The 25,173-nt window shown below is 45.9% G+C and overlaps 1 protein-coding gene across 2 annotated transcripts in view; it reads left to right on the top strand.

The window, feature by feature from the left end:
• adck1 (aarF domain containing kinase 1) overlaps positions 1-11,881 on the top strand; it is a 90,554-nt gene extending 78,673 nt beyond the window's left edge. For both annotated transcript variants that reach the window (XM_063498006.1, XM_063498005.1), the window contains 2 exons: positions 6,122-6,315; positions 7,566-11,881. In XM_063498006.1, the coding sequence (XP_063354076.1) occupies positions 6,122-6,315; positions 7,566-7,710 (339 nt within the window). In that variant the 3' untranslated portion in view covers positions 7,711-11,881. The remainder of the gene's footprint in view (positions 1-6,121; positions 6,316-7,565) is intronic.
• Positions 11,882-25,173: the final 13,292 nt, after the last annotated feature.

Genomic DNA, 25,173 nt, shown 5'->3' with positions numbered 1-25,173 from the left:
TTCCATCTGTTGTCCATAAAACATTATTATATAATTCATTCATAATAAAAACTCCATCACCAAACTCACACATACACACCATTCTATTCCCAAATAAAACATTAAAACTATACAACTTATACATGATCACACACTTGATTTGTCCATAACCAGTTTTTATTTAACCTGTGCCTTAAACAAGTTGAATGTCGAGCATTCTCTAATGGATTGGGGAAGACTGTTCCACTGATGGCCACCCTGGACAGAGAGGACGTTCTGCCCAAATGCTGTCCGTCTGTGGGGTGTAAACAAGTCTCCTCGGGTTGTAGCTCGAGTGGTCCTGTCTAAGCTTTCTTTACGCCTAATGAACTCCTTTAGTGGTGGAGCAAAGGAGTGTAAGACTTTATATATTAAGCACACTCTTTTAAGTTTGACTAAATTATTGAAGTTCAATAATTTGTTTTTTTTAACACATGACAGTGGTGGTGGGAAGTCGGTTTTTTGTCAAGTAGTTTTAAACTTCTTTTATAAATGTTTTCAATAGTTTTAAGTGTTGTTGGACAAGCAAGTAACCAGGACATCAAACAATAGTCTATATGAGAGATGATCATTGAGTAAAAATAAGTTTTTGCAACATTCATATTTAAATTATTACGTATATGATTAAAATTTCGATTGTTAAATTTAAGTACCTGGGACACTTTATTTATGTGACTCTTGAAGAATAATGTTGGGTCTAGAATGACTCCAAGATATTTAAATTCTGGAGCTAATTCAAGCTCTACTCCATCCAGGAATATGTTTGATTGCTTCAAGTTTAAGGGGCGTTTTGAAAAATAAATGCAGACAGTTTTTGAGGTGTTCAACATTAGGCATGAGTCCTCCAGCCAGCTATGCATTAATGCTAAAGCAGCTGTAAGATCTTTTGCCACCTGCTGGACACTTTTGGCTTGCGTATATATAACTGCATCATCCGCATACATTTGAGCAAATATATTTGGACAGACTTCAGTTAAGTTATTGTATAAAAGGCTCTGGGATTTTAGGTCTATGTTCTGCAATATTGTATGGGGTGGCGTTGTAGGAAATGACGTAGGCAGAAGTTTGGGGTACCACGCTGCTACTCCAGAAGGGGAGATTGGTTTTCCGTGTTAGTTCTGTTTTACCTCATCACGTCAGCTGTGTTCCTGGTTGCCATACTTCACGGTGATGCTCCGAGTGTTAAGTTCATGACTGGAAGTAAGTTTCCTTAAATATGTTTATTTAATCGATCCCGATGTTTGCCGCAGCTTTAGTTACGTTCCACCGCGTTGTAGCAACGCATTTTTTTCATCTCGTGATTAGAGGCATGTGCCGCTGGCTGCCGCCATTATGTAGTAATTTTATTCGGCCACACGATGGCGCCAAAGTCCCTTTGTTCACAGTTAGAGTGGATGTTTCGGCTATGTATGACATTCCTTTCTGTGTTTGGAGCAAGAGATGTAAGATTGGCATAGTTCGAATCATATATGTTATGTTATGTATATATTCAGATGGATGTGTTGGTTTATTTTATTTAATATTTTATGTTTATCTTAGTGAAGCTGTTGCTGTATATATTTATATACTCATGGCAACTTGTTTGTTACTACAGACTGCTGTCAACACTGAGCATCTAGGTGGCAATAAAACAGCTGGTGGTGACAATCCAGCAAAGTGGAAGCCTCTTGTCCTCCTTCCTGTATCCTGACCGATACACCATCTTGTTAACTGCTGAACCTAAAAGAACTAGCCCTCACCAAGTACTCCTCAAGAGTTATTAATAAAAAGAGAGAACAATAAGGGCCCAAGAACGGATCCTTGAGGAACCCCTGTATCACAGTCTAAATATGGAGATTTAACCCCGTCCAACACCACACACTGTTTCCTGTGTGAGAGATATGAGGCAAACCACTGAAGAGCCTGACTGGAGATATTAAACTGAGTCAATCTGGACAACAATATCTGATGGTTTAGTCGAAAGCCTTCTTCAGATCAAAAAATACAGCTCCAACACAGGGACTCTTGTCCAGCAAGCTCTTCAAGTTCTCCACTAACATACACAGGGCAGTATCTGTGGAGTGATGGGCCCAAACTGCAATGGATGCAATGAGGGTTGGGTGTTTTCTAGGTGAGCAGTGAGGAGTTTAACCACCCACTTCTCAGCTATTTTAGATATAACCGGGAGTATGCTTATGGGGCGATAGTTAGCCATGTCAGTCTTCACACCTGCTTTGAAAATTGGTGTAACTGCAGCAATTTTCCAATCTGTTGGAACAATGGAATGTTCGAATGACATATTCAAAACATGAGTTGTTGGACGTACAAGCAAATCCATATGTTCCTTTAGTAAATTTGTGTTAATACCATATACATCAAGTGCTTTTAATTTTTTTAAACCTGTGATTATGAGATTATGCTTTAATCTCGATGCTTTCTATGCCCTTTAAAGCATAGTGGTTCTGTTCAGCCTCTCCTTGATTGTCTCAGTGAGATCAGGGGGTAGATGGCGCTAAATGTTCCTAATTTATTGAAAAAAGGACTGAGGTCATGCTTTTTAAATCCAGCGCCTCCAGCTGTGTCCCTGCCTTTGACCTTTCTTATTTGGCGTGAAAATGGATCCCAGCCTAAAACTTGACAAACATATTTCAGTTGAGGCGGATGTCAAAAATTAAGCCCTGCTAACCTAGACACTCTGATCCATGCATTTATCACCTCTCGTCTGGATTATTGTGATTCTCGGTTAATTGGAATTAGCCAGGCCTCCCTCTCACATCTACGGCTGGTACAAAACACTACTGGACGAATTTTAACTGGTACAAGTAAACGAGAGCACATAACCCCGTTTTTACCCTCGCTGTCCCTTCACTGGCTTCCTGTAAAGTTTCGAATCCATTTTAAAATTCTTTTACTTGTTTTTAAGTCTCTTAATTGTCTCACTGTCCCTTATATGCCGTCGTGTGCTCTTAGAGTAGCTAACCAGGTGCTTTTGACTGCTCCTGGAGGTCAGGCTTCTCTTGCTGTTTTTAAATCTCATTTAAAAACACACCCTTTCTCCTTGGCTTTTAACCCAGTGTGAGTTGTAATATGTGTTAAACTTCTTACCCTTTGTATGTACTTGTTCTCCTTGTTCTCTTATTTGTTATTTTCCTTTTTGTACAGCACTTTGATCAGGTGTTATGTTGTTTTAAAGTGCTTTAGAAATAAAGTGAAAGCTGAGTTCCTGCCCCACACCTTTTTCCTTTTTTTTTGTTTTTCCTCGCCTGTCCCGTTTGGTTCTTTTGCCATCAGAATTATTGTCTAAAGGCAAAGAAAGATGCCCAACGGATTTACTTTACCAAATGGACCATCCCAGCCTTGCCGTAATGGTCTATTTGATTCACCTTTGCTTTTATTGTTTATTTTATTTTATTTTCACTTGCTACACACGGGACAGACTTGACTGGGGGAAAGAAAAGAGAGAAAGAAAGAGGGAAAGAAAAACAGCGGGGAAGAGGGACGGTGATAAAGGGCAAAAAACAAAAACCAACAAAACAAACAGACAAAAAATACATATATCAATCACCTGGATCACCTGTTGAGAAAGAAAAAAGAGAAAACAAGCAAAAAAAGAGAGCAATATAATAAACAACATCATCGCGATGATCTATGTGACTATAACAGTAAATACTAAATATTGAATATTATTATGCAGCACGTAAGATTTACAGCGCACAGTGTGCTTTGAGGTAGGAGCCAAAAAGGGTGTAGTTTGTGTCTGTGAGCACCCGTGTGTACACCTGTGAGGATGAGCGCGCTTGTATTTAAAAGGTTCCTTCATGTAATGATCTGCTAGAGGGTGTGGGGGGCCACAGCCCCGTCCTCCAGGGCATGAAGCAGGTATGGAGGAGATCCAGGCTCCAGACATCCAGAGGCCCCCAGAACACAAGAAACCAAGGAAGACCAACGGAGGGGCAGCCGCGCCACTATCCTGGAAAGAGCTGAGGAGAGTCCCAGATGAGGGGTCACTCAGCAGCCGCGGAGCAGAAGCCAGGGGGGGTTGCAGTGACGTGCCCGTGAGCTCCGCCGGCAGCCAGCTGTGCCAGAGTGACCGAGCCCCAGGCCAAGAGGCCGAGGGCACCCCACCCACGAAGGGGCCCGAGCGAGCCCCAGGCTCCAGGCCCCGACAAGCAGCCACCAAGGAGTGAGCCGGTGTGTACCTGGACGCCCATCCCCGGACACAAAGAACCACCAACGCACCGATGTCTGAGGGTGTCTGCCACTGGCAGGGGAAGTGGTGGGGGGAGATAGGCCTCCATACCTTGGAGGGCCTGAGATGTCCCTAGAGAGATGGCGTCTGATACCTGACCTGACATATAGACACAGACATACAGGCACACACAGATACAAACATCCATTCCCACCCTCATGCTCTCATATGCAATTACTCAGCACTCACCCAACTTGGAGACAGACATAAATAGACACTGTACACACAATCACACTCCCCAAGCGTACTCTATACCCCAGGTCTAGGTACCCTTGCCCCTGGAGGGGGAAACTGCACCCAGACCCAGGTAGTGTTACCCTTTTCCCTGGGGTGGAGAGAAGCAGACCGCCCCGACTCCGCAGCAGCAGGGAGGCCCCACATTCCAGACCCCAATCGGACGGCCAACTCCTCCTCCTAGCCCCCCCGCCCCAACAGGCAACAGAGAACGGGGGTGTGTGAAGACTCCAAACCTCCCTCCGCCCGCTCATATTTAGTGTTGATGTATGTGTGTTCTAAGGTGCCTTTAAAACCCAGGAGGGCATGGAGCTACCTGCCAGAGAGCAGCAGGTAAGCGCATAGCCCCTCCTGCTAGCCCTCAATGTCTACGTGTATTTAAAATTGAGAGGTGGGCAACGACGCCAGGGGTGAGGTTGTACATCCTGATGGTCTTCTGGATGCCGTGCAGCGTGCCCACCCCCAAGATCCTATATGTATCTGTTGTGAGAGTGTGAGTAATGTGAATGTCTAAGTTGTGGGATAAAATTGAGGCACAGGCAGCCAGAAGGGGACAGAGGGGGGGATGCCTCCCCTGCACCCTGGTGACACACCTTTACCCCGAGACCCTGCATGTGTGGGTGATTGTGGTGGAGCAGGAAGAGGGAGGCAGCTGGAGATGGGGAGGGAATGAAGGGAGGGGCAAGTGACCCCTCCCTGGGGCCAGCTCCCCCGCTGACCCCAGTAGGCACCCCCATACTCTGCAACCCGCCAGGGCAAGGGGGCCCAGGCCTATCCGGACCGGGGCCCAGTTCAGCAGCGCCTTTTTGGTTCCCAGATGTTCTATACTCATAAAAAACATTCATAGCTTTTGTCCCATCACTTTTGCATGTCATATTATAATAAGTGAGTCAAATTGTAGCTATGTATTTACAGCATAACAACAGAATTTAACAGTTTAATCTTTTAAATAAACATATTTGTGAAATTGTTTTAAACTTGTGACTGTTTTGCAGTTTTTTGTGTGTAGAAAGAATACACTTTACAGTTTCTATAATTCAAATGTAAAAAGTTATTTTTATACAAAGGTACATTTGTATTCTTGTAATTTTATACATATATTTCACATATTTAAAAATAACAGAAAAAGTCAGTAAAACTTGTTACTTAAACGTGTGTTAAACATATTACAGATATTTTTATAGTGTACTGCAAAAATAGATTTAAAATGTTGACGTCACTTTATAACTGGGATGTTTTGTTAATGTTCTTCATGACTTGATATTAAATAGAAAGGCCAACATGGCTGATGACATGTGGAAGAGCAATTTGTATTGACACATCGATTGCTTTAGACAGAACAATAAGAAACTGATCAGCCTACACTGTCAGTGTCATCTGTCGTATGTAGCCACGAGCCATTATTAATAGTCAGTAACAATACTTTGACCCGGGGGCCTGCTTCATCTGATTATATGAAAATATTACAGTTTGATAAGATCAGCCAATTCCTTCTCCTTGTTCTGTCCACTTCAAGTGTTTTATCTTTTTCACACTCACACTTGTGCCAATGGATGCATGGGTATAAGCAGCCATTGATGGACTTACACATATACATGCAACCTGAGTTTTACTTTTCCTGTTGTGTGTCTTACTTGGCAGGATATTGAGATAAGGACCAATGCAGGCCTGTACCTGCCCCAGATCAGCGACTTGTTGAACAGAGTTCCCCGGCAGATGCTGTTGCTGCTGAAGACCAATGACCTACTGCGAGGCATTGAGACCACGCTACAGACCAGGGCCTCATCCTCATCTTTCATCAACATGTCCCGCTGCTGCATACGAGCCATAGCCAGGTAAGAAATATACTTTCAGAAAGAGGTGACATAAGACATGACATAAGAATCTGTTAACAGATCAAAGTCTTGGCTGTTCTGTGAGTTTTGACATGTTTCACTGGTAACATAGAATTTACATGAGCGACGGCTCTTTAGAGGTTACCTTGTTTTCAAACTGCAAACTTTTTGCTTTATGGTACGTGGAAAAAGAATCAAATATAATAACCAGGGTGTTTTGTTTGCCGTATGCATGCTGCAAAAATGTGGAGGTTACTTTGAGTGACAGTTTGACCAAGACTTAGATTTCATACATGTAATAGAGGTGAATGAAATATTCTTTGTGCTCTTTGGAGCACTGAAAAAACCTTTTGATAAAATGTGGTATCACCTGTTCTAATTGCATCAGTTTTTAAAAATTGAAATAGGACACCCAAGAACCAAATGGACTCTCCAATGTGGACAGCACATTTCACTGGGTTTGTGCAGCTTAAATGAACAGAGGATAGTGAGGGAAAAGTATGATTTTGGTGAATGTGGCTAAAGATAACTACATCTATGAAACTACCCAAAGGTCCAGTTGGGCTGCAGGTTGGTTCCATTTAGATGAACAATGTCAAGAATCCAAATATTCAATACCAATTTATCCATGACTAATGGTATAAGAACCTGGGCTTGAAGTGAAGGGCTCCATGGGCTGCTGATGAAAGTAAATTCTCATTTGTGTGTTCATTAACATCATACCATTGTCATCCAAAAAACAAAAAAACAACAAAACTTTACAAATAAATTTGGTTTCTTTTGATTGCACCATATTCTGTTTGTGTGGCTATTTTGGCTCCATGGGTCACTTTAATCTTACATTTTGGTTTTAAGGTACAAGAAAAAATGATAAAAATGCAATTTAGACAAACTGATAAGTTAGTGACCTTGTTCTTTAATCACAAAGTATAATGCATACTCAATAATAATAAAGCTATGGATCAGTTATTTACACATATTTTACCATGTTTGGCAACAACATTTTAAAATGTATTTTTCTAACACTTTGAACATGTACAGAGCACATTGATTCATTCTTCTGTGCATCACAGTGCGAACGTCCTCACTATTCCCACAGTGTGGTAAACAGATGGTGGCTCATGCCATTGTCTGTGATTTTGTGTGAGCATTAGAAACTCATGAGAAATGGCTTTTGAGAGAAATCTTGATTTTATGACCCAGATTGTGCCAAAGCCATAACCTCTTCCTCCTTCTGCTTTGTCTGACAGGCACAAGAGGACTAAAGCTCAGAGCAGGAGAAGGCGTGTGCAGATCACGCTGGCCGAGTCTCTCAGCCTGTGGAAACTCTACATGTATGAACTGTTTCTGTGGCTGAAAGGATCCATGACCATTCTGATGCCATTACTACACTGAGACATATTTGGATGTCAACCTTGTTTTTAAATTCATCTTTTACCTCAAGTGTCCACTCATTAGTGTTCAGATAATGATTGTAACATCGTCATCTGTAATTTACTCAGTATGCTGTACATTGTATTTTCAGCAGGTCACTATTGTTGGGAATTTTATGACGTGAAAAAACATTCTCCTGTAGGTTCTGTAGTGCAGAGATGGATCCTAAAACACGAGCTCCGAGACATCTGGAAACCTGAACTTTTAATTTTAGCTTAAAAATGAAATATCGCAGTTTATATTCGGTAGGGAATAACACATACAAAATACAAACGGATTAGTTATTAGTTAGTATTAATTAGTTGTTAAAGGTGCATTATCTAAAATTGATGGTCAATAGAGACGGAAAAATAGTAACTCTTACCAACATCTGCTAAAACTCACCTGCAGATATCTACTGAGCAGCTAGCCTAAATGCATGTTTGGCCAACAGCAAATTTGTGCTCATTGTTGTCATCTTTTTACATGGTGGCACATGCCAAACATGACATCATCATGAGGGTGGGTGTGGCTTAGGAGCTAGAGCGGGTTTGTTTGTCAATGGGAAGGTTGATGGTTTGATCCCCTTTGAGAGGCACGAGAGACAGTATTTGTGACAGAGAACGTCAGATAAATGTTGCTGTATTAACTTTTATTCCTCTTGTCTTCATTGCATACCTCCACCTCTGGAGGCTTTCTTCCACCTGCTCCCCCACTCTCACTGCAGATAAAAGTTTTATCCACACACGTCATAGCCAGGAGGACTCCTGCCTGAGCTCATCTCTTTACCTGCCCATCACCATTGCAACCAACAGCTGATCCCTGGCGTAGTTCCACCCCCACCTTGATCCCATCTGTCACTCCTATGCACACCTCACCGCTGCCTTGCTGTTCTCATTTATGTCCTGTACAGCCCTCACCTGCTGCTCTGCCACTCCTAATTTCCTCATATAATATCCCAGTTCCTCTCTTGGAACGCTGTCAGGCTGTCAAACAGAGTGACACCAAAAAAACCCGACAGACATAGAAAAAGAAAACGAAGGAAACGAATCATGACCCCTGGATCATGTATTAAACATTTACCGAAACAATGTTAGGGTCACATGATCCTCTCAATTATAAGAAAATGGTTTATATTTGAATATCAGTTTAATGTAGGTCTGATACAGATCAGTTACATACAGTATGCAGTATTGTATGCATCTATCCCTCAGTCACTCGTTCAATGAAAATCACCTCACACTGTCCTAAACTCATTATTTACAAATGTTCTTGGCAAGAATATCAAAAGTGGACAAATAAATGATGTAAGTGACCATTCACCATGTTTTATCACAAACTGGTACAATCCCATTAAAAAATAATTAGACAAAAACATATTTTCTCTCTGAATCATAACTGCAGTAAAATCTTTGTAGATGATTTAAATGAAGCTTGCTGTCTATAATAACTCTTCTTAACAGATACTGTCCAAACAATAAAACACAACTCTTACCTCACACCTCAGTGTTGTCTCACTGTCCTCATACATGTCCTGCACCACCCTCACATATGTCTCTGCCACTCCTGACTTCCTAACGTAGTACCACAGTTACTTTCTAGGCACCCTATCATATGTTTTCTCTAGATCCATAAAAAGACTTATTGCATTTCCTTCTGACCTTCTGTATACTTCTCTATTAACAAAAGTCCACTACAGTCTCTCCTGGACCTTTTTATACCTCCACAGGTGTGTCATCGGACTATTTGCCTCCCACTCTGCTTCGTAGCTGCCCTCACTTTCTCCTTTCAAATCATCACTTCCTGATTCTCTCTCATGTTCTTCATTCATTAGTCCCTCAGAGTATTCCTTTTACTCCTCAACAGTGTGTTACAAAGATGAAACACGTTTTAGTACTCTGCTGTCTATCCTTAGTCTTAACCCACATCACATCATTACAGCTTCCTCTCTCTGCCTAGCCAATCATGTCCTTTTCTCTGTCCGGGATCACATATAACTCTATACTCATACAACTATAAGCCTTTTTGTTTCCAGTTTATTTTGCTGTAAAACCTCGCTCTTTGCTGGATACCTAGCATCCCGCCACTCCTGTCTGCTTTCTCCATTTCCCTGATTATTCCACTTTTCTTTGGGAATACCTTTCTATACTTTCTCATTCCACCACAAGAGAGGTCTCCTTGTCTTCTTTCCTCTGTCCATGAGATCCCACTTTGGCTTTACTTTCCCAGTCATCTGGTAACTCGTCCCTAAAACCCAGAACCTGTCTCAGCTCCTTCTGGATAATATTCTTCTTTCTTCAGTTACTGCCATTTAGTACTTAGCTCTGCCTTCCCACACACCACCAGAATACCCTAACCCATGTCTACCCAACATCTGCTCATAAACTCTGTCTACTAACATCTGCTCCAGTTACCCCTCTTTACCAGTCCCATAGTACATTTAAAGTCCCTACTCTCACCTCCACACTCCTGCCTTGTCTTCTTTCTCCCTGCCTCCAAGGTTTTCTCCCTCTCCTCCTATGTTTGGGGCAACAGCACACAGTTTCCTTGGACAGCATGCTTGCCAACACAACGGAGGTTGTAGTTGTTAACCCAAGCTCTGACTGACCCAATACAGAAATCTCATTCTTGTTGATGTTTGATTTGGCAGAATCCCACTGCTGACACAACCCTCCCCTTTTATTTGGGCTTAGGACTGGTACTTTACATACTGCACCTTTAAAACACATGGTTATAACTCTGGATGGCAGAGCTTCCAAATGAATGTAAGAATATTTAGCTCTTTCATTACCGGTCATGCTATGAAATTCAGTAGTCCTGATATTGAGACAGGAAGTATCATAAGCTGCCTTTTAACCCTGACTTGGCCAAGAGACTCATAACATTATTTCATAATTACCGTCAAATATTTCAGTCTAAAATTTCAAAAAGGTCTGCTGGAGCAAGACAAACATGTAAAGGAAATGACGTCAGAATAATAAAACAGTGAAGCAGCCCAGTGCCACATCTTTAAGCCTTTTTAAAAGTGCCACAGATACAAATGCTGCTGTTTCAATGCTATGAGCCACCAAAGTGATGAAGGCTGCTGAGAACTAGAAGAACAACCTGTACGAAGCTCAGTCATGACAGTATTTCTCTCTGACTGACATCGGACTAACTCATTCCTGCTCCTCTACAAAATACCTCAGAAAGATGTTTCCATCAGAACACAGAGGTTTCTGTTGATGGTGAATGCATCTGATGGATAAATAGCTTATGATAGAATTATAGTATGGTGACTGACCGTGTTTACCATTTCAGAGTACTGTTGATCTTAGGTCAAATACTAGGCACTCATCCCTCAAGCGCAGCAGTTTGTGTTACTGACTGTGAAGCTGTCTGAGCTGACAGATAACAGATACAGCGATGACAGAGACTGAACTTTTCACACCATCTCTGAGCCTGAGTCCAGCTTCAGAGAAAGCTCGTTCCTGCCCCTTGTATCCACAGTCTCATTCCAAAGCTGGATGCAGACTGACTGGTAAATCAACAGCTTCAGTTCAGGAGAGCATAGCAAATTCACATAAATATTATGATATTGGTATTTATTCATAATTTTTAAGAAACCAGACGCTGGATGGTTTACAACAGACAGGAACTCCATTTCTGTTTCTGTGACATTCATGTCTTTTATTGTTTTTTGCAGAAGTTTCGCTTCATCTTATTCAGTGGATGACTTTTGATTTATGAGGAGAAAATATTATTTTAGTGTTTGGCATAAAAAAAACTGATGTTCATTAAAGTTTTTCTATTTTTATTGTCATCTTTACTTCTGGATCCAAGTCAAATAGAAAAGGCTTTAGGTGTAGTGGAAGTTCAATGACGTCTTCACAGTTCACCACCGTGTTAGAGCACACAGGCCACAGTGTTTGTACTTTGCACTTCTTAGAATTAGCATGTGCAAATAATGAGGAAATCCTACACATCTCTTTGAAGGACGGAGATTATCTGAGACTTTACTGATTCTTCTATGAAATGATCCAGCACTGATCCCTGTGCCATGGCTTGACGTAATTATCGTTTTAGTTAATGACTGCTTATTGTTATGTTATTATTCTTATCTATTGAGCACGGAGTGTTTATTTTATTTGTATTTTATTTGTATTTTTTTTGTCCTGTTAAAAATTAAATGATTTTGTGTTTTGAAAAACAACCACTGCGTGTTTTGACTTTATTATTGAAATACAATAACCATGGTTAATAAAACACAAAAGCCTTTACAAATTATTTCACTACAACAAAGAATGAAATGATCATAATGAATATCACGTTTGTTTGAAACATGTTATAATTAGCAGGTGGACTGTTTTAAATCAAGACTGTTAACCTGGAAACTGGTCTTATTTTTTCTTTGGTTATATTTAGACTCAAAATATGTCTGATCGTAAAATTAATGTTGCATCCAAAAAGTACACACTAGTCAGAGGATGTTAAACTGTGACATCGATGGATGTTGATAAAGTTTTATTAACAAGATTTCCACTCAAAATTTTGTTGATGTTGACACCCTCAAAATGAGAGCAGGCTGTGGGTGGCTGTAGCTCAGGAGCTAGCACGGTCAGTTCCATAATTAGATCTACTGATTGGATGGTGGTAAATGGAACCTGCGGGTTCAATTCCTGGTTGCCTCAGTCTGCATGCTAAAGTATCTTTGGGAAAGATACTGAACCCCGAGTTGTTCTCCAAAGCATCCATCAGTGTTTGAATGCTAGAACAAAGCACTTGCATGAAAGAGTGTGAACAGGTAGATGAGGCATGTTTTATAAAGTGCTTTGAGGGCTAAAGTAGAAACGGGCCATTTACCATTTACTCACTGATCAGTAACAAACTGTATAAAAAAATAACTTGAGTGTTACAAGCTAACTAAATGTAAAATGTAGTCGACTCTAGTTATCATATAAATATATATGATGGTACGTTTAAAAAAAGTTTATTTAAGCATTCATTTTACGTTTTATTATTGGTGATTATTATTTATTTTGATAATTATCTCCGGCTGTTACTCTTAAATTGAGTCATATCATGCAGTTGCCACCAATCAAATGAAAATATAAAACACTATACCTGTATCCCACTAATCAGTGTTTTTGAAGGCCCGACACTGTAATTCCTGTTTAATTCCTTCTGTGCCACAGAATGTTGTTGTTACTGATAAAAGGGTAACAGTCATACTTCATTATCTTGGACACCTACACTGTAGTGTGTTTCCATTCATTTATGCAACAGTGTCTGAAATAATCAGCTGGCAAAAACAAACAAAACAATAAATAAACACCAAACTTTGGACAGGCGGAACACTTCACCTTCTACAGCTTTTTGAATGCTGTCCATATGTATTTAGGATTGGTGTGTGCTTAATGATAATGTCATGTTCAATGGGTTTTGGCTGAGTTCTGAGCAGACAGACTGCTCCTGCATTTATCTTTGTGCTTCCAGAGACACGGTCAGTGAATGGCAGCCATGCATAATCAATCCATCATTCAGTAAATTAAGTACTGTACTTCTTCCTAAGGGGGAATTGGTATTGCAGCAGTGTAACAGACACTGAAGAACCCGTATGTTTAATGTCTCTACTCTGTTTCTTTTTCTACCACATATTCAACTTTTTCATCAGGGGACTTTGACACAGGTAGAAATTCTTCATTACAGAACTCTAAAGGTTCAGTTTTGGAATATCACAAGACTGGTTAGTGACAAATATGAGTTAATGAATTTAAGTAAACATAATAAATATAAGCAAACTTGAACTGAAACATCTATGTCAAGTAACCTGGCTAGCCAACCCCAGGTAAAACTGTTTATTTTTGCAGTTTTCACACTGAAGGAAGAGTTACTAAAGGTTGTATCTATGAAAATCTTCGTCTAACCCCGCTGTTAGGTGATATGTTTGTGTTCCTCAAGCTTGAGTTCTCTACCAGGAGGTCCTGCACTGTAAGAGAATACATACATATTCAATAATCATCCAAACATCCAGAAATCCTGGACTGAAAGACAGCACAGAGGCACTAATCATGGCAGCACAGGAACAAGCTCTGAGCACAAGATCCATAGAGGCTGGTGTCTATCACACCAGGCAAGACCCCAGGTGCAGGCTGTGTAAAAATGTCCCTGAGACAATCCAGCACATAACAGCAGGGTGCAAGATGCTAGCAGGCAGGGCATACATGGAGCGCCATAACCAAGTGGCTGACATAGTGTACAGAAACATCTGTGCCGAGTATAACCTGGAAGTCCTGAGGTCAAAATGGGAGACGCCCCCAAGGGTGGTGGAGAATGACCGAGCTAAGATCCTGTGGGACTTCCAGATACAGACGGACAAAATGGGGGTGGACAAACAGAAGAAGACGGCCGTAGTGATAGATGTAGCGGTTCCAAATGACAGCAACATCAGGAACACCTTTTATAATTATGTATATATGTATATAATTACCCTAACCCTAATGGAAAAACAAGGTTCAAAATAAAATTGAAATATCGCAGACAGGTACAATTACACACATCTGCTGTAAACATGTGCATGTAATCAATATTCCAGTGAGAAGAATTATAATTTGTTGTCCTTATGTCAATCAGGCAATTTGGTATTTAGGAACTGGTCCTCAAACTTCAGTGTTTCAGGTTGAGCTATCTGGGAAAACAAAAGTGAACATTTAACCAAAGCAAAGTTTAGTTGTGTGTAAAATATATATATTGTAAGGTCATAGGCAAAGGAACAGGTCAAACCAGGACAACAGGGCCAGCCCACTGCAGTAAGCCCACTCATGACTTTCACAGTGTCAGTGTCAGCCTTTCAAGCTCCACCAAGTTCTGAGTGTCCTACAACATTAAGCTGTAATCAGTGTCATTATATAAACTATATATAGTTAGCATATCACATCACTATACATGACAAATGACATGTGGCTCCTAGCAGAGTATTAAAACCAACTAAAATAAAACCAATAGGTTTGATCATATCACTGCTGGCATGTCTTCACAAAATAAATGAAACAAAAACACTTCGAGTATTTCTCTAATTTAGAAATTTACAGAGATATTTTGTTTTTGTGCAACCTGGACTTTATTTTTGTTTATCTGGTGATTGTGCATATTGATACTGTATCTGACCTGCCAGCTTTATCATACAGACTACAAAGCACGTCATCAGAGTCCCTCTAAGGTGATTCAAGCTTTGTTTCCTCAGAGGCTGCATGAAATTCAAGGACACTGATACTGTGATGCATGTGTCTCATTTCTCTCTCTTCTGATCTGATGAGCACAATTAAAAAGAGATCATGTTGAAATTGTCACGGTGGTGGACGGACTCAGGCGCAGACTGAGGTAGCACGGTTCAACAATACTTTATTAATCACTCCGGTGCGCTATGTACACGTGAAGGGGGGGGGGGGGGGAGGGGGAACACCAGGGTCCCGGGGATCAATAGGCTGGGGGAAACACACTTCTTCACACTTGCTCCGCTCCTTGTCCAAACACTCCTCACACGGGCAACACACTCACAGGGTCCAGGAGTCAAAACGGGCGGGTCCAGATAAACCTATAAACATAGACGAGGGTAAGTCGGCGGCAAGCACGGGAACAACTGATTCACAATGAAGCCAGGCAATACTGACGAGGGTTACTCAATATTCCAGCGACGAATAGCTCAGAGCCCCAGCCTTAAGAAGAGCCAGAGATCAACTGCAATTCACTCGAGATCAGCTGCAGGTGCGTGGGCCAAGGGCGGGAGCCCAATCAGAGCTCCGCCCAGGCAGACAGGTAGGAGAGAGAGAGAGAGAAAAACAACAAACACTTGTGGCCACACTGGGCTGGCCGGGGAGGCACAGGGACCATGACAGTACCCCCCCCTCAACAGGAGCCCCCCGGCGACCCACCAGGCTTACCTGGGTGCAGGCGGTGGAATTCCCGGAGCATACCCTTATCCATGATAGCCGACCGGGGCACCCAGGAACGTTCCTCTAGCCTGTAGCCCTCCCAGTCAACCAGGTACTGAAATCCCCGACCCCGGCGTCGGGAGTCCATGATGCGCGAGACGGTGTAAACCAGCTGGCCATCCATGAGCCGGGGGGGCGGCGGGGGCCTGGAAGGAGGGCACAACGGGCTGGAGACCACTGGCTTGACCTGAGAGACATGGAATACATCATGAACACGCATATTGCGTGGCAGTGTCAATCGGACGGATGCAGGGTTGATTATAGCACTGATTTCAAACGGGCCGATGAAGTTGGGGGAGAGTTTCTTGGATTCGGCACGTAAGGGCACGAATCGAGTGGAGAGCCATACCTTCTGCCCCACCACATATTCAGGGGCGGCTGTCCGGTGGCGATCCGTGAGTGCTTTATTACATTCCTTCGTCTGGAGTAAAGCTGCCTGAGTGGCCCGCCATGCCCTGCGACACCTGCGGAGGTGATGTTGGACAGATGGAACAGTATGCTCACCTTCAACCATGGGAAACAGAGGTGGTTGGTATCCCAGAGACGCTTCGAAGGGTGACACGCCAGTAGCAGAGGACGTGTGACTGTTGTGAGCATACTCTATCCATGGCAGGTGTTCGCTCCAGATGGCCTGGTTATGAGAGGCGACACAGCGGAGGGCGGCCTCCAACTCTTGGTTGATGCGCTCCGTTTGGCCGTTGCTTTGCGGGTGGAAGCCAGAGGAGAGGCTGACCTTGGCACCTATGGCAGAGCAGAACTCCTTCCACACCCGCGACGCGAACTGAGGACCCCGGTCCGAGACAATGTCCTCAGGGATGCCATGGAGCCGAAAAACATGTGTGGTGAGGAGTTGGGCAGTCTCCAAGGCTGTAGGGAGCTTAGGAAGCGCAATGAAATGGGCAGCTTTGGAGAAACGGTCAACAATGGTCAATATTGTAGTGTTACCTGCAGATGGTGGCAGACCAGTGACGAAATCCAGAGAGATGTGGGACCAGGGTCGGCTGGGTGTGGAGAGTGGCTGCAGACGTCCAGACGGGTGTTGACTGGAGTGCTTATTTTAAGCACAAGTGGTGCAGGCGGTTACATACTCCCGTGAGTCTTTGATGAGGGTGGGCCACCAGAAATACCTGCGCAGGAATGCAGTGGTGCGGTTAACTCCTGGATGGCAGGAAAAACGGGCTGTGTGAGCCCACTGGAGCACTCAGGACCGGACAGCCGCCGGAACGAAGAGTCGATCAGGGGGGCCCGTGCCAGGATCAGGGTCGGTTTCTTGTGCCTTCCGGATGAGCTCTTCCATCTCCCACGCAACGGCTCCAATAATACAGGAAGCAGGCAGAACAGATCCAGGGTCGGACTCCTCTCCGACTGAGGCGAATTGCCGGGAAAGAGCGTCTGGTTTAACGTTTCGGGAGCCTGGCCTGTAAGTGATGGTGAAATTAAACCGGGTGAAAAACAAAGCCCACCTGGCCTGCCGTGAGTTGAGCCGTTTCGCCGAGCGGATGTATTCAAGGTTTTTATGATCAGTCCATACAATAAACGGCTGTGCGGCCCCCTCCAGCCAGTGTCTCCACTGCTCCAGAGCAAGCTTTACGGCCAGAAGTTCGCGGTCTCCGATGTCATAATTCCTCTCGGCTGGGGAAAGACGACGAGAGAAAAAGGCACAGGGGTGGAGCTTACCCTCGAACTGTTGAGAGAGCACGGCCCCTACTCCAGACTCCGATGCATCCACCTCCACGATGAACTGCAGGGAGAGGTCTGGCTGGCGAAGGATCGGAGCGGTGGCGAACTGTTCCTTGAGGCGAGAGAAGGCTTCCTGAGCCGGCTGGTCCCATTGGAATGGCACCTTGGGTGACGTTAACCTAGTGAGAGGCAGAGCAACTTTACTAAAAATCCCTGATGAAACGTCTGTAGAAGTTAGCAAACCCCAGAAAGCCCTGAAGCTGCCGGCGATCGGGTGGTTTAGGCCAGTCCAACACTGCTTGAACTTTTGCCGGGTCAGGTTTCAAATCCCCTCTGGTGATGATGTAGCCCAGAAATGCCACTGAATCCATGTGGAAGTCACATTTCTCTCCTTTAACAAAGAGCCTATTTTCCAGTAGGCGCTGCAGGATCTGCCTTACATGGACCTCATGTTCCACTTTAGATTTGGAGAAGATGAGAATGTCATCTAAGTAGACAAAAGCACATCGGTTAATAAAGTCTCTGAGAACATCATTAACAAGAGCCTGGAACACGGCCGGGGCGTTGGTCAGGCCGAACGGCATCACAAGGTACTCGAAATGGCCCAGGTGAGTATTGAAGGCCGTTTTCCACTCATCCCCTTCACGGATTCTCACCAGATGGTAGGCATTGCGCAAGTCCAACTTACTGAAGATCGTGGTGCCCTGAAGTAACTCAAAAGCAGAAGAAAGAAGGGGCAGAGGATACTTGTTACGAACAGTGATTTTGTTAAGCCCGCGATAGTCGATGCAGGGGCGAAGGGTCTTGTCCTTCTTAGCAACAAAGAAAAACCCCGCTCCCACTGGGGAGGACGACGGCCAAATGATGCCCGCAGCGAGAGAGTCTGTAATGTAGTTCTCCATAGACTCCCTTTCTGGCTGAGAAATGCTGTACAAACGACCAGATGGAAGCGGAGCCCCAGGGAGGAGATCAATCGCGCAGTCATACGGTCTGTGAGGGGGAAGTGAACGTGCCCTGTCTTTACTAAACACTTCAGCCAAATCATGATAAACACGCGGGACCGAGGTCAAATCTGGAGGCTCGACCGGCTGGTCAGACCCTTGAGACATGGGTGGAGCAGGTGCAGCTTGGAGACAGTTCATGTGGCAGTCAATGCTCCACCCGGTTACTCTCTCTTTCTTCCAATCAATGTGCGGATTGTGTTGGAACAGCCATGGATAACCCAATACAAGGGGGGTGCGCGGCGCTTGAAACACGAAACGCTCGATGCACTCTGAGTGGTTACCCGAGAGAGTAAGAGACAGGGGTTCGGTGATTTGGGTTATGTCCGACAAGCGTTGCCCAGATAAGGCTGTGACAGCAAGTGGATCGGGTAAGGCATGGAGTGTGATGTTTAGCTTTTTCGCCAGAGCTGCGTCAATGAAACTCTGCTCAGCACCTGAATCCACTAGTGCTTGAAGAGAGTGGGTGACGTTCTTAATGATGAGTTTTGCAGGTAACATAAGCCGGGGGAGAGAACTTTTAGTCGTTAGATCGCCCACCAGTATTCTCTCAGCTACTGGCGAGCGCGCCCTTTTGCCCGTGCCCGGCATGAAGAGGCAAAATGGCCCTTACGGCCGCAATATAAACACTCACCGGCGGCCATACGCCGTTGACATTCTGCGGGCGAGAGCTGCGAACGTCCAAGTTGCATGGGCTGCTCCCCCTCCTCAACTTCGCCGTGCTCGCTCGCTGCTCCAGGTGTCCCTCGGTGGCCGAGGCTGAGCGAAGCGACGTTACGTGCTTCGCCGTGCACGCAGGCGATCGTCTATTCGGATGCATAGGGACATGATTGCATCTAAAGAGGAGGGTAATTCACGCACCATCAGTTCATCTTTAATCTCCTCACTCACATTATTTAGCAGTGCCGTCTTTAATGCTTCCTGCCCCCACCCCGTTTGCGTCGCTAGTGTCCAAAAGTCAACTGAAAAATCTGCCATGCTCCGCTTACCTTGCTTCAGATTCATGAGGCGGAGCCCAGCCGCCGCAGCAGTGGAGCCCTTATCAAAAACACTCCGAAACAGAGACAAAAAATCATCATAAGTAATTTCGGGACTAGCGCTCAGTACAGCTTGTGCCCAGGTCAGCGCACGATCCCGTAGCAACTGAACAAAATATGAGATCTTACTCCCGTCATTAGAGAAGGCATGAGGCCGCTGGCGAAACTGGAGTGAGCACTGCATAAGAAAACCCGCACACTTCCCTACATCCCCTGAAAACAGTTCAGGTGTGGGGAGATGAAACTCACACACAGCCGGGACTAGAGCCGGTGAGGCAACACTTACTGCGGAGCTTGATGATGCCTGGGCGGGTTCGCTGGTAGGCGAGGGTTCCGGCAATGGAGTGCGCTGAGTGGGTGCTAGTGTTAAGGCAGCGACGTTCTCGCTGAGGCGAACAAGCATTTGCTCGTGGCGTTGTAAGATTGCTTCCAGTGTGACCGGGGCGGAGGAAGACGGGGAGGAAGCTGAATCTGCTGAGTCCATGGTGGCTGGAATATTCTGTCACGGTGGTGGACGGACTCAGGCGCAGACTGAGGTAGCACGGTTCAACAATACTTTATTAATCACTCCGGTGCGCTATGTACACGTGAAGGGGGGGGGGGAAACACCAGGGTCCCGGGGATCAATAGGCTGGGGGAAACACACTTCTTCACACTTGCTCCGCTCCTTGTCCAAACACTCCTCACACGAGCAACCCACTCACACTCACAGGGTCCAGGAGTCAAAACGGGCGGGTCCAGATAAACCTATAAACATAGACGAGGGTAAGTCGGCGGCAAGCACGGGAACAACTGATTCACAATGAAGCCAGGCAATACTGACGAGGGTTACTCAATATTCCAGCGACGAATAGCTCAGAGCCCCAGCCTTAAGAAGAGCCAGAGATCAACTGCAATTCACTCGAGATCAGCTGCAGGTGCGTGGGCCAAGGGCGGGAGCCCAATCAGAGCTCCGCCCAGGCAGACAGGTAGGAGAGAGAGAAAAACAACAAACACTTGTGGCCACACTGGGCTGGCTGGGGAGGCACAGGGACCATGACAGAAATGGATATCCATGTGTGATTAAGCTAATAATAAAACAGCATAAATTTAATGAGACATGAAGAAAAGTATCTTCATGTAGTTACTGATAAATCATGTTAAAGTACAAGAGAAACGTAAAGAAATTATTTTAAAGTTTAAACTTTATTTTAGGCCGTGCTGCGGAGGATAATAGGGTGTGGCTGGACATCAGGTGATTCTCTGCTCATTTTTCTTGTGCTGGATTATAAATAAAATAGGATTTGGATTTCCGTTGTTTTCCTGCCTGATTACAAGTTTCCGAGGCAGCAGGATCAATAAGCTCTGCTTTGCCTGCTGCGTAATACTCCATCCATCCATCTTCTTCCGCTTTATCCGGGGCCGGGTCGCGGGGCCAGCAGCCTAAGCAGAGAAGCCCAGACCTCCCTCTCCCCATTCACCTCCTCTAGCTTATCCGGGGGAACACGAAGGCGTTCCCAGACCAGCCGAGAGATATAATCTCTCCAGCGTGTTCTGGGTCTGCCCCGGGGCCTCCTCCCGGTGGGACATGCCCGGAACACCTCACCCAGGAGGCGCCCAGAAGGCATCCTTGTCAGATGCCCGAACCACCTCAGCCGGCTCCTTTCGATGTGGAGGAGCAGCGGCTCTACTCTGAGCCCCTTCCAGATGGCTGAACTTCTCACCCTATCTCTAAGGGAGAGGCCAGCCACCCTTCGGAGGAAGCTCATTTCCGTTGCTTGTATCTGCGATCTCGTTCTTTTCGGTCACTACCCACAGTCCAGAGGCTCGTGGCCATAGGTGAGGGTAGGGACGTAGATCAACCGGTAAATTGAGAGCTTTGCTTTTACACTCAGCTCTCTCTTCACCTCGACGGACCGGTGCAGCGTCCGCATCACTGCGGCCACAGCACCAATCCGTCTGTCGATCTCCGGCTCCCTTCTCCCATCACTCGTGAACAAGACCCCGAGATACTTGAACTCCTCCACTTGGGGCAGGATCTTATCCCCGACCCGGAGTGGGCACTCCACCCTTTTCCGGCTGAGAACCATGGCCTCAGATTTGGAGGTGCTGATCCTCATTCCCGCTGCTTCACACTCGGCTGCGAACCGTTCCAGTGCGAGCTGGAGGCCATCACCCGATGAAGCCAACAGAACCACATCATCCGTGAAAAGCAGAGACGAGATTCTGAGACCACCCAAGTGAAAGCCCTCCGCCACTTGGCTGCGCCTAGAAATCCTGTCCATAAACATTATGAACAGAATCGGTGACAAAGGGCAGCCCTGGCGGAGCCCATCACCCACCGGGAACGAGTCTGACTTATTGCCGGCAATGCGAACCAAGCTCTTGCAACGGTTGTATAAGGATCGAATGGCCCGTAGCAATGGGCCAGACACCCCATACTCCCATAGCACCTCCCACAGGACATCCCGAGGGACACGGTCGAATGTCTTCTCCAAGTCCACAAAACACATGTAGAGTGTTTGGGAAAACTCCCATGCACCCTCAAGTATCCTTGAGAGGATAAAGAGCTGGGCCAGTGTTCCGCGACCAGGACGAAAACCGCATTGTTCCTCCTGTATCTGAGGTTCGACTAGCGGACGAACTCTCCTTTCCAGCACCCTGGCATAGACTTTCCCAGGGAGGCTGAGGAGTGTGATCCCCCTGTAGTTGGAACACACCCTCTGGTCCCCCTTCTTAAAAATGGGGACCACCACCCCGGTCTGCCAGTCCAGGGGTACTGCCCCTGATCTCCACGCAACATTGTAGAGGCGTGTCAGCCAGGACAGCCCTACAACATCCAGAGCCTTCAGGAACTCGGGGCAGACCTCATCCAGACCAGGGGCTCTGCCACCAAGGAGTTGTTTAACTGCCTCAGTGACCTCGCCCCCGGAAATTGGCGGGTCATCCCCCTCATCTCCAGACTCTGCTTCCTCCTCGGAAGACGTGTCAGTGGGATTAAGGAGGTCCTCGAAGTATTCCTTCCACCACCCGACAATTTTCTCAGTCGAAGTCAGCAGCACTCGCCAGCGCTATACACAGTGCAGGTAGAGCACCGCTTTCCCCTCCTGAGATGCCTGACGATTTGCCAGAATCTCTTCGAGGCAGACCAAAAGTCTTTTTCCATGGCCTCTCCGAACTCCTCCCACACCCGGGTTTTTGCTTCAGCCACTGCCCGAGCCGCATTCTGCTTGGCCTGTCGGTACCTGTCAGCTGCCTCCGAAGTCCCACAGGCTAACCAAGCCCGATAGGACTCCTTCTTCAGCCTGGTGGCTCCCTTCACCTCTGGTGTCCACCATTTGGTTCGGGGGTTACCACCACGACAGGCACCACCCACCTTGCGGCCGCAGCTCAATGCAGCAGCTTCGGCAATGGAGGTGCTGAACATGGTCCATTCAGACTCAATGTCCCCAGTCTCCCTCAGAATGCTGTTGAAGCTCTGCCGGAGGTGTGCGTTGAAGATCTCACGGACTGGGTCCTCTGCTAGGCGTTCCCAGCACACCCTCACACTATGCATTTAGGTGCACCAGGTCTGTCCAGCATCCTCCCCCGCCACCTGATCCAACTCACCACCAGGTGGTGATCAGTTGACAGCTCAGCCCCTCTCTTTACCTGAGTGTCCAGAACATATGGTCGCAGGTCTGGTGATCAGGGAGGCTGTTCCTCCCAATCACGCCCCTCCAGGTCTCGCTGTCGTTACCCACGTGAGCATTGAAGTCTCCCAGTAGGACAACAGAGTCTCCAGGCGGAGCACCTTCCAGCACCCCACCCAGGGACTCTAAGAAGGCTGGGTACTCTGAACTGCCACTCGGCGCATAAGCACAGATGACAGTCAGGACCCGTTCCCCGACCCGAAGGCACAGGGAACAAATCCTCTCATCCACCAGGAAGAACCCCAACGTACAGGCAGCAAGCCGAGGGGATATTAGAATACCCACCCCAGCCCGCCGCCTCTCACCAGGGGCAACTCCAGACTGAGACAGAGTCCAGCCCCTCTCCAGGAGACTGGTTCCAGAGCCCAAGCCATGCGTAGAGGTGAGCCCGACTATATCTAGCCAGTACCTCTCAACATCACGCACTAACTCAGGCTCCTTCCCCACCAGAGAGGTGACATTCCATGCCCCAATTGCCAGTCTTGGTAGCCGGGGATCAGTCCGCCAGGGCCTTCGCTCCTGGCCGCCGCCCGGCACACAATGCACCCGACCCCTATGGTGTCTCCTGCGGGTGGTGGACCTACGGGAGGATGGGACCATGTCCCCTTTTCGGGCTGTGCCCGGCCGGGCCCCATGGACTAAGGCCACCAGACGCTCGCCCTCGGGCACCCTCCCCAGGTCTGGCTCCAGGGCGGGGCCCCGGTAACCCTATCCCAGGCAGGGTGAACTGTTCCCTTGGTGTTCTGCTTGTAGTGGTCTTCTGAATTGCTCTTTGTCTGGTCCATCACCCAGGACCAATTTGCCATGGGAGACCCTACCAAGGGGCAGAAGCCCCTGGAGAACATAGCCCCTGGGGTCCCTGGGACACACAAACCCCTCCACCATGATAAGGTAGCAATTTACGGAGAGGCTGCGTAATACTTTAAAACAAAAAGCCAGTTCACACCTTCTTGTATTGGAAGTGCCTGGTCGAGAGCCAACAACCTTGTAAACCTTCCCTTTCACTCTTGTTGCTATCCTGCCATAAATCACCCTGACACAGCCCACACACTGTGACACAGAGTTTATGTCACACTACTTGTGCTGCTTTTACCTGCGTTCAGTTGCTGTGGCGTTGCCAGCCACCTCCAGCTCTTCCTTTCATATTATCTCTGACTTAATCAAATGTCATATCTGTTGTCACCTTAGATCATACACATAACTAAAGGTGGAATGATTAGTTATTTGACAACATTTGTTTTTACTGTTTTGACCACCTTTACTGTTTTTGATCCCTCCACTGCAAACATGTCATGGTCTCATTTATATACAACAGACAACTGGATATAATTGTATAAGCTGAACCATCAGCTGACGTGTCCTTGCATTCAGCTGATCTCCCAAGACTGCATGACTGAACTAATGTTATATTGTTACAAGTTACAAGCTTTAAGCTACAAATAGTATCTCTCAGAGAGATGGGAGAAAATGTGAAGAGCCCAAAACAACCTAAGATGCTTGAACATGTTGAAAATAAAAAGTCAGAGCTACTTGATACACAGTTTTAGAAAAAAATCCAGTTGGCATAATGGTGCTATATTATATGTACTATATTTAACCCTTAACCCTAATATTGGTGGTGTTTGTGATACCTGCAGAACACCACTAAGGTATATCCACACAATTTCCTCACACTTTGAATTAACATGTGCTGTAAATGGATGACCTCTCATACTCCTTCAGAGCTCTACCACCACGGGAGGGCTCGTCTCTGCTCTCTCTCTCTTTCCATGAAAGAAAGAGAGAGCTGCTCTTATTAGCATTGGCATCCCTGGGTGGCTCTGTGTGATAGAGATGGATGGTCCTCCTGTGGCAAGTATACGCACTCACGCACACACACACACACACACACACACACACACACACACACACACACACACACACACATACACACACTATACAATATATCCAGTGCAGTCATGCTGGTCTTTATCTCTTACAGACAAACACACAAACACATTGGCCTGAGAAAACACTATAATGCTAAACCGTTGTGAGATGAGCACCTCTGCATCTTTTGTGCGATTTTGGGCCAATCTAGATTGAC

This window comes from Pelmatolapia mariae, linkage group LG16_19 (assembly GCF_036321145.2).
Source record: "Pelmatolapia mariae isolate MD_Pm_ZW linkage group LG16_19, Pm_UMD_F_2, whole genome shotgun sequence".
In the NCBI taxonomy this organism is placed as follows: domain Eukaryota; kingdom Metazoa; phylum Chordata; class Actinopteri; order Cichliformes; family Cichlidae; genus Pelmatolapia; species Pelmatolapia mariae.
The sequence above is the reverse complement of the archived record's forward strand: the minus strand, read 5'-3'. Positions and strand labels throughout refer to the sequence as shown.